This window comes from Chiloscyllium plagiosum, chromosome 4 (assembly GCF_004010195.1).
Source record: "Chiloscyllium plagiosum isolate BGI_BamShark_2017 chromosome 4, ASM401019v2, whole genome shotgun sequence".
Taxonomy (NCBI): Eukaryota; Metazoa; Chordata; class Chondrichthyes; order Orectolobiformes; family Hemiscylliidae; genus Chiloscyllium; species Chiloscyllium plagiosum.
The window spans coordinates 128622953-128638131 of NC_057713.1; the positions used below are offsets into that span (position 1 = coordinate 128622953).

The following is a 15179-nucleotide window of genomic DNA, read 5'->3' on the forward strand; positions in this document are numbered from 1 at the left end:
ATAGTTAGGTCAGGATCACGGTGAAGCAGACTGGGATCACATTTAATTAGGTCAGGATCACAGTGAACCAGACTGGGATCACGGATAGTTAGGTCAGGATCACGGTAAAGCAGACTGGGATCACATTTAATTAGGTCAGGATCACAGTGAACCAGACTGGGATCACGGATAGTTAGTCTCCTCCGACCTATCACCCTCACCTTGACCTCTTTCCACCTATCACATTTCCAACGCCCCTCCTCCAAGTCCCTCCTCCCTACCTTTTATCTTCTCCTGCTGAACACTCTCTGCTCATTCCTGAAGAAGGGCCTGTGCCTGAAACGTCGAATCTCCTGTTCCCTGGATGCTGCCTGACCTGCTGTGCTGTTCCAGCAATAAAGTTTCAACTTTGATCTCCAGCATCTGCAGACCTCACTTTGTCCTTTTGTAGTCTTCCCAGTCTTCTGATTTCCCATGCTATTGGCCACTTTATAGGCTCTCTCTTTTGCTTTGATACATTTTCTGACTTCGTCAGCCATGGCTGTCTAATCCCACCCCACCCATCCCCCCCCCTTCCTTCCCCTCCGATAATCTTTCTTTTCTTTGGGATGAACCTCTGTACTATGTCCACAATTACGCCCAGAAACTCCTGCCATTGTTGCTCTACTGTCTTCCCCGCTAGGCTCTGTTTCCAGTCGATTTTCATCAGTTCCTCTGTCATGCCCCTGTGATTACCTTTATTTAACTGTGACACCATTACATCCGATTTTGCCTTCTCTCTTTCAAACAGCAGACTGAACTCGCCTATAATATGATCGTTGCCTAAGTGTTCCCTTACTTTAAGATCTTTTATAAAGCCTGGCTCATTACACAGCACTAGTCCAGAATAGCCTGCTCTCTTGTGGGAACCATCACAAGCTATTCCAAAAAGTCATCCTGTAAGCATTCCATGAATTCCTGTTCTTTGGATCCACTGGCAACATTATTCACCCAGTCCACCTGCATGTTGAAGTCCCCCATGATCACCATGACTTTGTCTTTCAAACATGCCTTATCTATTTCCTGGTACATCTTGCGTCCCTAGTCCTGACCACTGTTAGGAGCTCTGGACATAACTCCCATTATGGTCTTTTTTTGCCTTTGTGGTTTCTTAACTCCACGCATACAGACTCCACATCATCTGACCCTATGTCAAGGATTTAATTTCATTCTTAACTGACAAGGCAACCCCACCCCCTCTGCCCACCTCCCTGTCTTTTCGATAAGTTGTAAATCCTTGGATATTTAACCGTCAGTCCCGAACCCCCTGCAACCATGTTAATTCATCTACTTTCTTACAAATTCTATGAGCATTCAGGTAAAGCTAATGCTAATTTTCTTATCCTTATGATTTCCAACATCTCTAGTAATATGTCCTGAGTTATCCTTCCTCTTTGCTTCATTCCTAGTCTGTCTTGAACTTAAACCCTGCAAACATGCTAACCTGCTGCTTATCTTTCTACTTGACTCCATACTCCCCATCTCTTTCCCTTTCGACAGGGAGTATGGAGTCAAGTAGAAATCATCAGTGAACATGCCCACTTCTAATCTTATAATGGAGGGATGATCATTGCTGAAGTACCTAAGATGATTGGCTTACGTTCTAATTAAAAAGAACTCCTGCAGAGATGTCCTGGTCTCAACATTACCCTTTTCGTGGGCATTGTGGAATAAGCAATAAGTAATAGCTTTGCAAGTGAATCTCGCTTCCCAGGAACAAAGTAAAAAATAATTTCTATTCAGTTCTCAAAGCACATTAACCAATGAGATCAGTAAACAAAAATAATCAAATATTATACACAGATATTGAACCTAAATATTTGATAACTGCAGCGCCACTCCTTTTTTCTTTGGTATAAGAAATTGTATTCTTTTCTTGCCACTGAATTCCTAGGGTCACCAAGCTTTTGGCTGTTCTACTTTATAGATGCTAGTCGTTGGAAATTTACATTCATAGAATTAACTTTTAAAGCCAAACATAAGTTATGGCGATAGTCAATTTTAAAATTTAATCCATTAATGACCAGGCTGTAAGTGTATTCTGAAGTGTATCGCATTGTTATTGATAAGTTTGTTAAGTAGGTCCGGAATTATGGTTTGAATATCAACTTAAAGGTTGAAGAGGCATAGCAGATTGTATTGAAATTTGTTTCCCTTACGCTGCCAAGCAACATCGAATTTGAAATTGCAACTGTGTTACACCAGACTGAAATTAATCAAATTCCACACAGAATAAGGTTTGGAACAAGCATTTCACAACACCGACCTAAAGTACTTTAAAAACGTGTTTGGACGTTTCAAATCTAAAGAGGCCTGTATATCTGGTCAAAACAAAACAAAACAATTCTCATTTGTTTCTCTTTTTCCTTTGTGATTGAAAGTATTCCTATGGAAATAATTCACCAAAGTCAAGCAGAATCTAATGAAAACCAAGTAAAGATGAAGAACATCAAAGTGTTATGACATGCATAGCCTGTTACGACTAGCATAGTTATATGTTTACAAAGTTCTGCTAATTCATTAGGTTCCAATGTCAAACATGGTTTCTAAAAGCTGCATTTTATGGCCAGCTTTCTTTTTTGTCTTTCTCTTAAGCCAGTGTTTTTTCTTCTTTATTTATCTTTCTGTCACTGATTTATTTCTAATTTATGCTATATCCTTCTCTGTCATTCCTCCATTTTATTTGCAAACTTAAACCTCATTAAAAAATAACAAAATTGAAACAGTAAATCTATAACCAATTTCAGGGCAATTTTAGTTGGTTGACTGTGGTCATGTTCATGTGATATGGTAGAAAATTCTGTTGAAATTGTTGCATTTATAGGTAATGGTTGTTCAACCCTTTTGCTGTGGCGCTTGTGTCAGTTTGATGTAACTATCAAATAGCACTACATAATATGGTAAAATTGACAGTAATTCTATAAATTAGGCATTAGCTGTACAGATGAATAACTAATAGCTTATTATTGTAATAATATAAACAAAGTACTGCAAATACTGGAAATCTGAAAAAAAACATAAATTGCTGGAGAAACTCAGCAGCTCTGGCATCATCTGTGGAGACAAAACAGGGTTCATCTTTCAAGTCCAGTGACACTTTTTCAGAATGCTTTTTGTTTTCATCCATTTATCAAAAAATAACATTTTGTATTATGACCTCTTTCCATAAGATTCATAAGAGATTTTTAAAGATCTCTGTACAGCATAGAGAGAAAGCCAGAGAGCAATAGTGTTTTTCATTAATTTATTTTTTTAAATAATGAGCAATGATTGTAAAGTATTTGTTATCTAAAGCTGAACAAGGACCTCTCTGATGTTGTGAAAGTTTTGATACAAGAATATTATGCTGTTATACATAGTTGTCAAGTGAGATCCACTTCCTCATATTAGGATTTTCTATAAGCTGTCCAGGCCAGGTTATACTGACAATGAATCCTGGTGCATTTGTGTCCGAAGCTTTGTGGCAAGCTGCAGCACGTTGATATCTTAATGTACCTCTATGTTCACACAAAGATGCAAAGTTTCACCCAGTGGTAAAATAAAATAATCATAAGAATAACTGTTTAATGACAAAATTGATTCTGGAATATTATATCAACCCTGCATTAGATTAGTGCCAATATATCACTACTCAATCACGAGAAATTGATTTGACCTGATCTTGTTACATTCAAGAGTAAGAGTGTGAGATAATAGTTGCTGGGATTTAAATGACATTTGGATGACTGTTGAAAAAATATTAATGTAACAAAGAATATACTTCATAGCACTTGTTGCATTCCAAAAAATATTTTATCTTCACCTACTTTTGAGGTTGAAGTGAAGTTGTATTGCTTCTGGGGAGCCAGAGATAGCTCTCCTGTTAGAGAGAACAATTGGTAATGACTTTGACCTGAGCATCACCAAACCTCAGGCAAGAAGTGATGTTGAAAAGGCTGAACCTTCATGTTGACTTCAGCCAGTACAGGGATTGAATCCATGCAGTTGACATCACTCTATATGCAAACGCACCGCCTGATTCTACCCCTTCCCAAGATCCACAAGCCTGACCGCCTCGGCCAACCTATTGTCACAGTCTGCTCCTGCCCCACTGAACTCATCTCCACCTACTTCGATACTGTCCTAACCCCCCAGTCCAGGAACTCCCCACATACATTAGAGAGACCACCCATGCCCTCCACCTCCTCCAAGACTTCTGTTTCCCCAGCCCCCAATGCTTCATCTTCACCATGGACATTCAATCCCTCTATATCTCCATCCGCCATGACCAGGGCCTCCAAGCCCTCCGTTTCTTCCACTCCCGATGTCCCCACCAGTACCCTTCCACAGATATTCTCATTCATTTGGGTGAACTGGTTCTCCTCTTAGCTACCTTCTCCCCAGCCCACCCCTCCTCCCATTTAACTGTCCACTACAGAGGCTCCCTGCCTCATTCCTGATGAAGGGCTTTTGTCTGAAACGTTGATTTTCCTGCTCCTCGGATGCTGCCTGACCTGCTGTGCTTTTCCAGCACCACTCTAATCTTGATGCAAACCAACTGTCCATCAACTGATCTGAGAGATAATAGACAATAGACAATAGGTGCAGGAGTAGGCCATTCTGCCCTTCGAGCCTGCACCACCATTCAATATGATCATGGCTGATCATCCTTAATCAGCATCCTGTTCCTGCCTTATCTCCATAACCCTTGATTCCACTTTCCTTGAGAGCTCTATCCAACTCTTTCTTAAATGAATCCAGAGACTAGGCCTCCACTGCCCCCTGGGGCAGAGCATTCCACACAGCCACCACTCTCTGGGTGAAGAAGTTTCTCCTCATCTCTGTCATCTCTGTTCTGTGGAACTCATTGCTGTAGAAGGCTGCTGAAACCAAATCATTGAGTGTGCTTAAGACAGAGACAGATTGGTTCTTGATTAGCAAGAGGTCAAGGGTTACGGGGAGAAGGCCAGGAAAACAGGGTTGAGAATGGTAGAGCAGGCTCAATGGGCCGAATGTGAAGGGCTTTTGCCTGAAACGTCGATTCTCCTGCTCCTCGGATGCTGCCTGACCTGTTGTGCTTTTCCAGCACCACACGCTTGAATATATCTTATGTCTTGTCAATAGTTGAGATCCTACTGCAGCACTCCACTAATTACAAATTGCCATTCTGAAAATGCCCCCCTTACTCCCAACTCTTTGACTTTTATTGTTGTGATTCTGGCATCATGGCATTGACCAGATTGGACAAGAGAAAAATTTCCTTCTCAAAATGACAAAAGTGAACGAAGTAGGTTTTTGTTTTGACAATTAACAATGCTCGTGTGTTCAGAATGGTGAAATTTGAATCCAGCTCCCAGAACATCAGCAAGGTGCTACTCTGCTGACATTACCCTTTGCCACCTTGCTCTGGTGGTATTTGAAATAGGAACTGGTTTCTCCAGTCTAGTGCTTTTCAGGGCAATTTCAGCACCTCAATTGCTTCTCTGATTGAGATCAGTTTGGCCTCTATTAAATCAAGGTCCACATCATCCTGGTTTACGTAGCATTGTTGGGTGGAAGTTTGAATGGGATTGAGATGTGAAATGATTATGTAAATTTATTTAAGTCATTTGAATATGATCATGAAAGCACCATGTCAGATCCAAGATCAAACCTAAAAAATTCAACTTTTGTAATCCCATCAGTGAAAAACAGCAAAAGCATACTTAAAGCTTTCCACCTTCTTCAGTACCCTGGGATGTAGACCATCAGGCCCCGGGGTAATATCAACCTTCAGACCTAACAGTCTCTCCAACACCAATTCCTGGCAAATATAAATTCCCTTAAGTTCAGGTCCTTCAGCCACTGTTACCTCAGGGAGATTGCTTTGTCTTCCCCAGTGAACACAGATCTGAAGTACCAATTCAATTCTTCTGCCATTTCTTTGTTCCCCATAATATAGTCCCCTGTTTCTGTCTTCAAGGGCCTAATTTTAGTCGTAACCATTTTTTTGCCTTTCACATACCTAAAAAAGCTTTTACTATCCTCCTTTATATTTTTGGCCAGTTTACTTTTATACCTCATTTTTTTCTCTGCGTATTTCCTTCTTAGTAATCCTCTGTTGTTCTTTAAAAGCTTCCCAGTCCTCCGTTTTCCCACTCATCTTTGCTATGTTATACTTTTTCTCTTTTAACTTTATATGTTTCTTAACTTCCCTCGTCAGCCACAGCCACCCATGCCTCCTTTATAGTCCTTTAATAGTCCTTGATAAAGGACTTATCAACTATAATGACAATAGCTTGCATTTACTTTGGGCATTTTCACATAAAATAATATCTACAGAAGTGTAATCTGTCAAAAATAAATGATGCCAGACCAAAGAAGTATAGAGAGAAAGTAGACAGGGAGCCAAAATGATTTACAAGGATGATACCAGGATTGTGAGGTTGTATTTGCAGGAAAAGATGAAAAAAGTGTATTTCTTTGCCCTAAAAAGAGAAGATTGAAGGAATGGCTGAATGGGTGTTTGTGAAATTATGAAAGGATTTGATATAGTCACTGATGCGAACGTTTTTATATTAGACAATCATCATGAAACTAAACAGGGAATTCAGAAGAAGCTTTAACCAGAAAGTGGTGAGAATGTAGAATTTGCTACTATAGGTAGTACATGAAGCAAATAGTATAGTAAGATTGGAATCAACCAAGACAATGCAACATTGCTGGATAATGGAAAAATAGAGATTGGGGAAGGATGTTGTGGCTAAGTTTCCAATGATTGCAGAGATTAAGAAGATGGGATAATGCATTATGCAACAATTTAACAGTATAATAAAAGGATCTAAATTTCAGATATTATGTTGCATAGATGTAAAAATAGTTGCTCAAAATGCTAGATTATATTCCATTTTTTAGTTCAAGACTGTATACTTCTAAATTAATTATAAAATATATAACAGAACATTTTTAAAAATTGTTATTGCTTACACATATGAAGCCAACTTTGGAAGATCACTAGAGTTACCATGTTGCCTCAACAAAAGTGCCAACATTGAGAGAAAAATAAGGATTAACGAACTTGCATTATGAAGTTCATATTTGGTTAACTATAATAACATAAATGAAACAAAGACACAGACAGGAAAAAGGAATACAATTGTTACATTTCACCTTTCTTGAATTATGCCTATATTCTTCTGTTATGTTGATTTTTAGCAATATTACAAGGTTTTGTAGATTATACCTGAACAGATATAAATGTATGCTCAGTTTCACTCCCAAACAGCTTGGAGAAATTGGGGAGGAAAATTAGAAATCAATAACTGTAAAACAAAGCTTATTATGTCCTCTCCTCATGACCACAAATCAGAAGTCCCTAGCCCTGAGGGGTGTAACTGCTTCTGAGAACAAAATGACTTGATAACTTGCATCCTCTCTCATGGATCTCAATGTCCAAAGGTCAGAGTTTATCTGATCAACTTGGTGCCAAGCTGCAGCAACTTATTAAAGGTGCGATAGCTATGGATCAGACTAATGTCTGCTAGCTCTCACCAGCTAAAGATGCCCTGCCACATTTATGTTTAATTTAACTAACTAGTTTTAGAAGTAACACTCAACTAATATCTATAGTTTAACAATATCCAGTTAAGCTGTCAATTCAATACTTAAATACCCTATGTGAGAGTTAAAACCACTACCCATGCTTATAGAAATAGAATCTTAAAAACTCATCACACACCTGTCCACTGAATTAAAGCCTTGAATTCTCACTAACTTCTGGAGACTGAAATATAGCTGTCAAAACCAGTACTTCTATACCTATTTGAAATGAAATAACTATCTTCTAAACAAACCTTCATATTTCATTCAGGTTATTTATATCCTGGATAATTTGGAGACCATTATACATTGTCAAATTAAGCTCCAACTTACCTTTGAAAGACGTTTACATAATTTATCTACCAATGTTATCTCCTTTGTCATTGTCTAGTAGCCAGATCATTTGGTGTGTTCAATAAGTTACATAGTATTCCATTCAGATTAATATACTTCCCTAATCCATATCGTTTATTTGTACTACAAATCATGAGTTATTTGATAAATATCAGAAGAATTTTATTCTTCTTAACCCTTTAATGCTCAAAACAAGATGACGTTTGATTGCCTGCCAGTTGTCTACAGATCCATAAATGAAAAGATTGATTATTTCTTCAAACATGTGAAATTCTGACAAGAGTATCAATGAATTGTCAGTCCATGGTTAGATGATTGCCTTCCATCTTTCTTGTGTACCTTTTGCTTTTTAAAAATGTCAATGTAAGAATTTGTATTGCAAGCTAGTGCTTTTCTGTTTTATTTCTTTCTCTTTTTTATTATTGATTGTTGGTGCTTTAAAAGATGTACTCCTTTAAAAGTTGTGATCTTGTGTCTTTTGGTGGTGTTTGCACCCAAAATAAAGTTGTGATGATGTAACCCACACCTCATTGCCACAGAAGACTATGGATGCCAAATTATTGACTGTATTTAAGACAAATAATAGATTCTTAATTAGTAAGGAAATCAAAGGTTATGGACAGAAGGCGGGGAAATGGGCTAAAAACATATCAGCCATAATTGAATGGCAGAGTTGGCTCAGTGGGCTGAATGGCATAAATCTGTTCCAATATGTTATGGTATAATCAACAGAATACCAATCAAGTGGGCTACTTGTCCTTGTGTCTAGATTCTTGAGTGTTACTGGAGCTTACTCCTTCAGGCAAGAGGAGAGTATTCAATCATACTCCTGATTTTTGCCTTGTGAAGTCAGGTGGTGAGTTCATACCACAGAATTCCCAGCATCTGACCTGCTCTTGTAGCCACAGCAATTTATATGATTGGTGAATTCTGTTTATGGTTAATGGTAATGCAAAACGATTGAAAGTGGGGAATTCGGTGCTGATAATACCATTGACTATCAAGGGGCAATGATTAGATTGTTCTTGATGGAGACTGCAATTGCCTGGAACTTGCCGGTGTAAATATTACTTGCCCACACTTGGATGCTGTCCAGGTCTTCCTGCATATGGACATGGACGGCTTCTGTACCTCAGGAATTGCAAATGATACTCCTGGTGATATCCTAGAAATGAGACAGCAGGCTTTCAACAATCACAAACCATTCACTTGTGCTTGGTGTGACTCCAACCAGTGGCAAATTTTCGCCTGATTCCCAATAATTCCAATTTTGTTTTACTGCTCCTTGAGAGAGAGAAAAAAGGACAGGCAAACAAAGAGATTGCTGATGATAAGTCCTATCTTCAGTTCTGATGAAAGATCAGTGGACTGATATTACACTTGGTCAAATATCACCTGGCTATCAAGGACAGTCTCCCACCCAAACATTTTTGAGTTAAGCTCTTTTATCCATGTTTGAATCAAGGCTGTAATGAGTTCAGAAGTTGTGTCAGTCTGGCAGAACCCTGACTGAGCATCAGTGAGCAGGTTATTGCAAGGTAATAGTCCCTTTTGACAGCAATTGCAATAACATCTTTTATCACTTTACTGGTGACTATTGATGATCACTCTTTGAGGGGTGACATTTGACTGAGTTGGAATTATGCTGCTTTTTGTGGAAACAGCATACCTGGGTAATTTTCCACATTTTTAGGGAAATACAAGTGTTGTAACTGTATGGCAACAACTTGGCCAGGGATGCACAAATCTTCAGTACTATTGCCGGAATGTTATCAAGTCCAATTACCTTTGCAATGTACAGTGTCTTCAGCCATTTATTTATGTTTTTATGGAGTGAACTGAAATAGCTGAAAACTGGCAACTATGATTACAGGGAGCTCAGTAACAAACTGAGATGGCTCATGTACTTGGCCCTTCTGTCTAAAGATTACAAATACTTCAGTTTTGACAAACCGAGAGATAACAGCTAGGTTGGGTGCTGATAAGAAAATGGGTTTGAAAATATGTTGGCTGTTTGAAAATGGGTGGGCTGTGCTGGGGAGCAGCTCATACAAGGCAGGGATATAGGGAACATCACGGGACACTGACAGAGAAAAAAACAAATAATTGAGGATGCTGGAAATCTTAAACAAAAACAGAATTGGCCGGAGAAACCTTGCAGATCTGGCAACATCTTGGATAGAAAGCAGAGTCAATGTTCCTGGTCTAGTGACTTCTTTAGAACACAGAGGTGTAATTTTGTGTTCTGAAGTTGTTTGAGAAAGTTAACATTCGGAAATTGATAACGTCAATGTGGAGTCCACTGATCTTCCATCAGAACTGAAGATAGGACTTATCATCAGCAATCTCTTTGTACGTCGATTTTGCTGCTCCTTGGATGCTGCCTGAACTGCTGTGCTCTTCCAGCACCACTAATCCAGAATCTGGTTTCCAGCATCTGCAGTCATTGTTTTTACCTAATCTCTTTGTTTGCCTATCCTTTTCTCTCTCTCTCTCAATTGCTGGACACTGTCTCCATAAACTATTCTATATCTCCCCAACCGACTGCCCATCAATCTCCACTCCTCACCCGCCGCCCCCCCACCGCAAACACAACACCCACCCCACAATTTCACCCTCTGATCAGCAAAGATTTCAATCTTCCCTAGCTATCTTCAGTTCTGATGAAGGGTTGCTCTACTGAAATATTAACTCTGCTTTCTCTCCACAGATGCTGCCAGACTTGTTTTTTCCAGCAATTTCTGTTTTTGTTGCAGTTTTTTAAAAAAGATTTCAGCATATTAGAGACTTATACTCATTGTGAAATCTATACTGTGCTACGAAAGATAGCTGTTAAAACATTTAAATAAGCGTGATGTGATAGTAGGAGTCAGTGCAGATCACTGAGAAGAACATCTGATGTGAAAGATGTACTTTTTTTGAGGAAATTAAAAATGTTATTGACAGCAGGAGAACTGTGGTGTCCTATATTTAGATACTGATTAATCTATTCTCAAGGAAGAAAATGGAATAGTAGACAAGCTCTTGAGGCTAACTGAAAATTGACTAAAGCAAAAAAAGCAAAAGATTGATATGAGCAGAGTTATGTTGACATGACACTAGGTCACTTGCTGCTTTGTTGTTTACAGTTTTTAAAAAATGATTTGGGACAGGGGGAACAAAGGAGCCACATTTGCAAAATACACTGAATTGGAAGAAAGGATTTGATTAATAGAAACAAGTACATAAAATTCAAAAGGATTGGGATGAGACAGAAAGTGACAAAATAAGATTTAATGTGCACAAATGCAAACAAGTTAGAGTATACATTAGGAAAATAAACAGTGTAAATATAAACTAAGTGGCTGTAGGATATGAAAAACAACACTGAAAAGAAGGGGTCACATATTTAAGATAGAAATAAGAAGGATTTTTTTGTTTCAGACAGTAGTGAATCTGAAATTCTTTACTGCAGAGGGTTTTTTTAGGCTGTGTTATTAGTATATTCAAGGCTGACATAGATTTTTAATCAGTAAGGGTATCAAGAGTTATGGGGAAAAGGCAGGAAAGTGGATGAAATTTTTCAGAACAGCCATTATCTCATTGAATCTGCTGCACACTTCAATGGGCGGAATGGCCTACTTCTGCTCCTAGGTTTTTTGATCTAAGAACACTGAGGATATTGCTGGATAGCTTACTCAAATCAACACTGCAATCTGTACCAATATTAAAGTAAGCAAATGGAATTTTGGATGTAAAGTTATCAAGATAAAGCATCAATCCCAGGAGATAAAACTTATAAAACTCTAGTACTGCCACACCTAGAATATTACGTATATTTTGCTCACTATACTGCAGCAATGATAACCAGGAGTTGATGGCAATGCAACTAAAAAGCAACCAAAATAATAAACAACTTTAAGATATTTGTACTATTATTATACGTTGAAGTATCTGGAATTATTTCATGTGGAGAAGAGAAGACTCTACAGAGGCAATCTTGAAGACTCACATATTCAGTATATCTGATTTACTGCAAACCAAGAGGCATTGGCCACAAGCTTAAAAACTGAGAATATATGAAAACTGCTTAGAACTAAATTTATAAACACCAAAGAATGTTTTGAGGCTGGTAGAGAGGAAAAAAAAGTAAGGATTTGGCACAGAAACATTTGATACATCATGTAAATTATGCCAGTTTGATGTTGAAACGGTTTTAGTAAGCATGAATTGTTGTTTGAACTTGGCTCTAGATCCTATTTTGAGATCAGAGCATATTAAAACCACCAGAAGGCTGTTTCACACAGGTTAGAGTTTGCATCAACTACACTATAACTCTTGCTTCCTGCAAAATTGCTTCTAACATAAAAGGGGCATTTATAGTGTTATATAAGACGAGCATCACTACTCTCCTAACATTAAAAATGAACAGTTCTATTAGTAGAATTCTACAAATGTGCACAAAAAAAAGACATGCTGAGTCCCTTTATGGTTCACTTTATTATAATCTGGATATTACACAATTGACAACACATTTTAGAGCTAACGGCCAGGCAATCCAGACATTAATTTGGAATGTCAACTTCAAAATAACTGCAGCCTTGGGGTGCGGTCATACCATCATTTCTATACAGTATCACTATATAGCGTTTTCACTTGAGCTTGACACATTTTGACTATAATTCTAATGAAGTATTAAACAAGTTGTCTTGGCAGCAAGTTGGGCATTCTGTGCACTATGGAAACCTACGCAGTTTTTTTTTTGCGCTTTGAGAAAGCAGATGTTACCATCCGTTCTGCTAAAGCATATTTTTAAAAATTGCCAGCAAATTGCTGGGAGCTACCTCCTGCTGGTCATGACATAATTCCCAGTCAACTAATATAACAGGAGTGTGACTAGTTGTAAATCGTAGACTGTATCGCCCTTTGGCAGAACATTAATGCAATATAACAACTAACAGTTTTACAGTTTGTGGAGATGAAATAACGGGATTGTAACAGTGCATTACTGAGCTAGAGAAATGCAAGTGAGATATCTTCTGGAAAAATGATGACAAATATTGCCAAACTTATTGATAGAGAAATTAAGATAACAAAGCAGAAGAGTTACCTGTGGGTCTTACTGCGCACCACCTTAAAATAAGCAGCTAAAGGGAAGCTTTAACAATACCGGTAATTTCAGAATTCTTTTTATGGATCTTTCTCATTAGGCATTCATTCACTCTATGTTCAGGAAAAGAGAAAAAACTTCGAAGTTTTATAGCGTCTACTTTAGGGAACATAGAAATGTTGATTTATATACGCATAATATAAATGGCATAACAGAAAACAATCACCGCCGATTTGTGTATTAAAAGATGAAATATTTTACTTTAATAATGAAAACAAAATAAATTATCTTAGACAAAACTGATTTGCTTAGATAGTGGCACCTTATAACGTGAAATTGCCATCCAAATTCGAAGATTAAATATCACGGAATTATAATCTCGCGAAGAAAAAAATTTATCATTCTTGTGTTATCATTCTCTGGTTTACTGACGCTTGGTTTATTGGCTTTGTGGAACTAGGGTTTGGCCAAGCAAGAAAAAAAGGAAAATAAACAGATGGCGAATACAAAAAAAAGGAAATCCTCAAAGCGAACATTTAAAGTAAGGTTATAAAACTGGAGTCTTAAATTTAATCCATCGACAAAGACAGTGCTTGTTCCTGGCGGTATTCAAAAGTGTCACACGAATTCTACCGATGTACTTTGAACTTTTCTATCTTTCCCATTAAAGTCTGCGCCTGTCTATTTAAATATTGCAGCATGACAAGTAATATTTACAAGCCTCGCATCGCCATAGCAACCAGCTTCGGCGCTGTCTCTGTCATTCGTTTGAAATGACGCCTTGATTAATTCGCCGCGGCAAATGGTTCAGAAGTTTATCAATTTAAAACTCCAGCGAGTAAAGACAACAAATTCCACTTACACCTTCGGGTGAACACGGGTAATATTTCATTTTAAAAGTGTGACCGTGTCCTGCCTGCGAAACTCGAGAGGAAATCGAGCTGACCGGCACTTTCCGGGGAAAGCCCATCGACACCTTACCTTAGCGGCCACCGAGGAGCCGGGTTTTTCCAGCAAATCCCACAACTTCTTCCTCTTGTCCGGGCAGCAAGAGTTGTCAAACTCCTCGCCTTCTCTCTCCCTCATGGTCTCAGCCTCACGCCTCAGCTCCTCGTTCATTTGCTCCTTTTTCTGGTGGTACCTGGCTTGGCAGCAGGACTCCAAGTAGATCTCGTCAATCCCCCAGTAGTCGAGCTCCTGGCCGAAGGACAGGGCGCACATCTCCTCCATCATGTGCAGTTTCCCCGTGCGGTAGAAATTCAGAATCGACGTGAAAGCCCCCGGGTGCCGATCAAAAAAGTACTCGTTTTCGTCGAGGTTGTAATCGTCGCAGGTCTCCAAGAGGGACTCGTGGGTGTTGCAATCCCTCAGCTTCCCCAGACGAGTCCGGGGTAGTCTTTCCAATGTCCTCCACAAGACTTCGTGGTTAAGTCCCCCAACATTGATCCTCACCCTCCTGGAGCAAGCCTTCCTCCTGATGATCTCCATGGGCTCCGGGGGAAGCGAGGTTGTGGATCGGGATGCTTTCTTAGGCATTGCCGTGGGGCTCCTTCCCGCCATGGCAGATCAATTCGGAAGATTATTGTGCAAAAAGCCAAAATCAAGATTGACGATCATATAAGAGGATGACGGCCAGAAATCAATTTGTGGCGCGGGGATAGATCCGAAGTGATAAATTAGTCAGCAGGCATCCGCTCACGCAGCTCCTGTCATTGTCGAAGCGACAAGGGTGGGAAACAACATGCGGTGTGTGTTAACCTCCGGCGGACAGTCACTTTCATTCACCGCGATCAGCCGCCGGCCAGCACTCAGCAGCTGTGCGTGTGGATGGAGTGGGGGGTGGAGGACGACGGGCACGCGCCGGACTCGCCGCCTCTTGCCTTCCGTCCGCGCTCCCAGCCGCCTCACGTCGACGTCTGTCAACGGGCAGCCGCGTCCCCGCCATCTGTCACCACGCGCGCTCTGACCTCCCTTCCCCACACCCCGGAGCGCGCTCTGACTCTCTCCCCGCGCCCCACCACCCGGAGCGTGCTGTGCGCCTCCCTCTCCTCGCGCAGCGCACGCGCTCGTGCCCCACTCCTCCCCCTCGCGACCCTTAACGGTCGCACTGACGGTTGTCCCGCCCCTTTCCTCCTACACACGTTTTCCTCTTGCCTACCTC

At 39.7% G+C, this 15179-nt stretch overlaps 1 protein-coding gene across 1 annotated transcript in view; it reads right to left on the reverse strand.

Moving 5' to 3' along the window:
* Positions 1-15170, reverse strand: part of kcnb2b (potassium voltage-gated channel subfamily B member 2b) — an 891048-nt gene extending 875878 nt beyond the window's left edge. Inside the window, exon 1 of the mRNA XM_043689198.1 lies at positions 14000-15170. Within this exon, the coding sequence (XP_043545133.1) occupies positions 14000-14578 (579 nt within the window). The 5' untranslated portion in view covers positions 14579-15170. The remainder of the gene's footprint in view (positions 1-13999) is intronic.
* Positions 15171-15179: the final 9 nt, after the last annotated feature.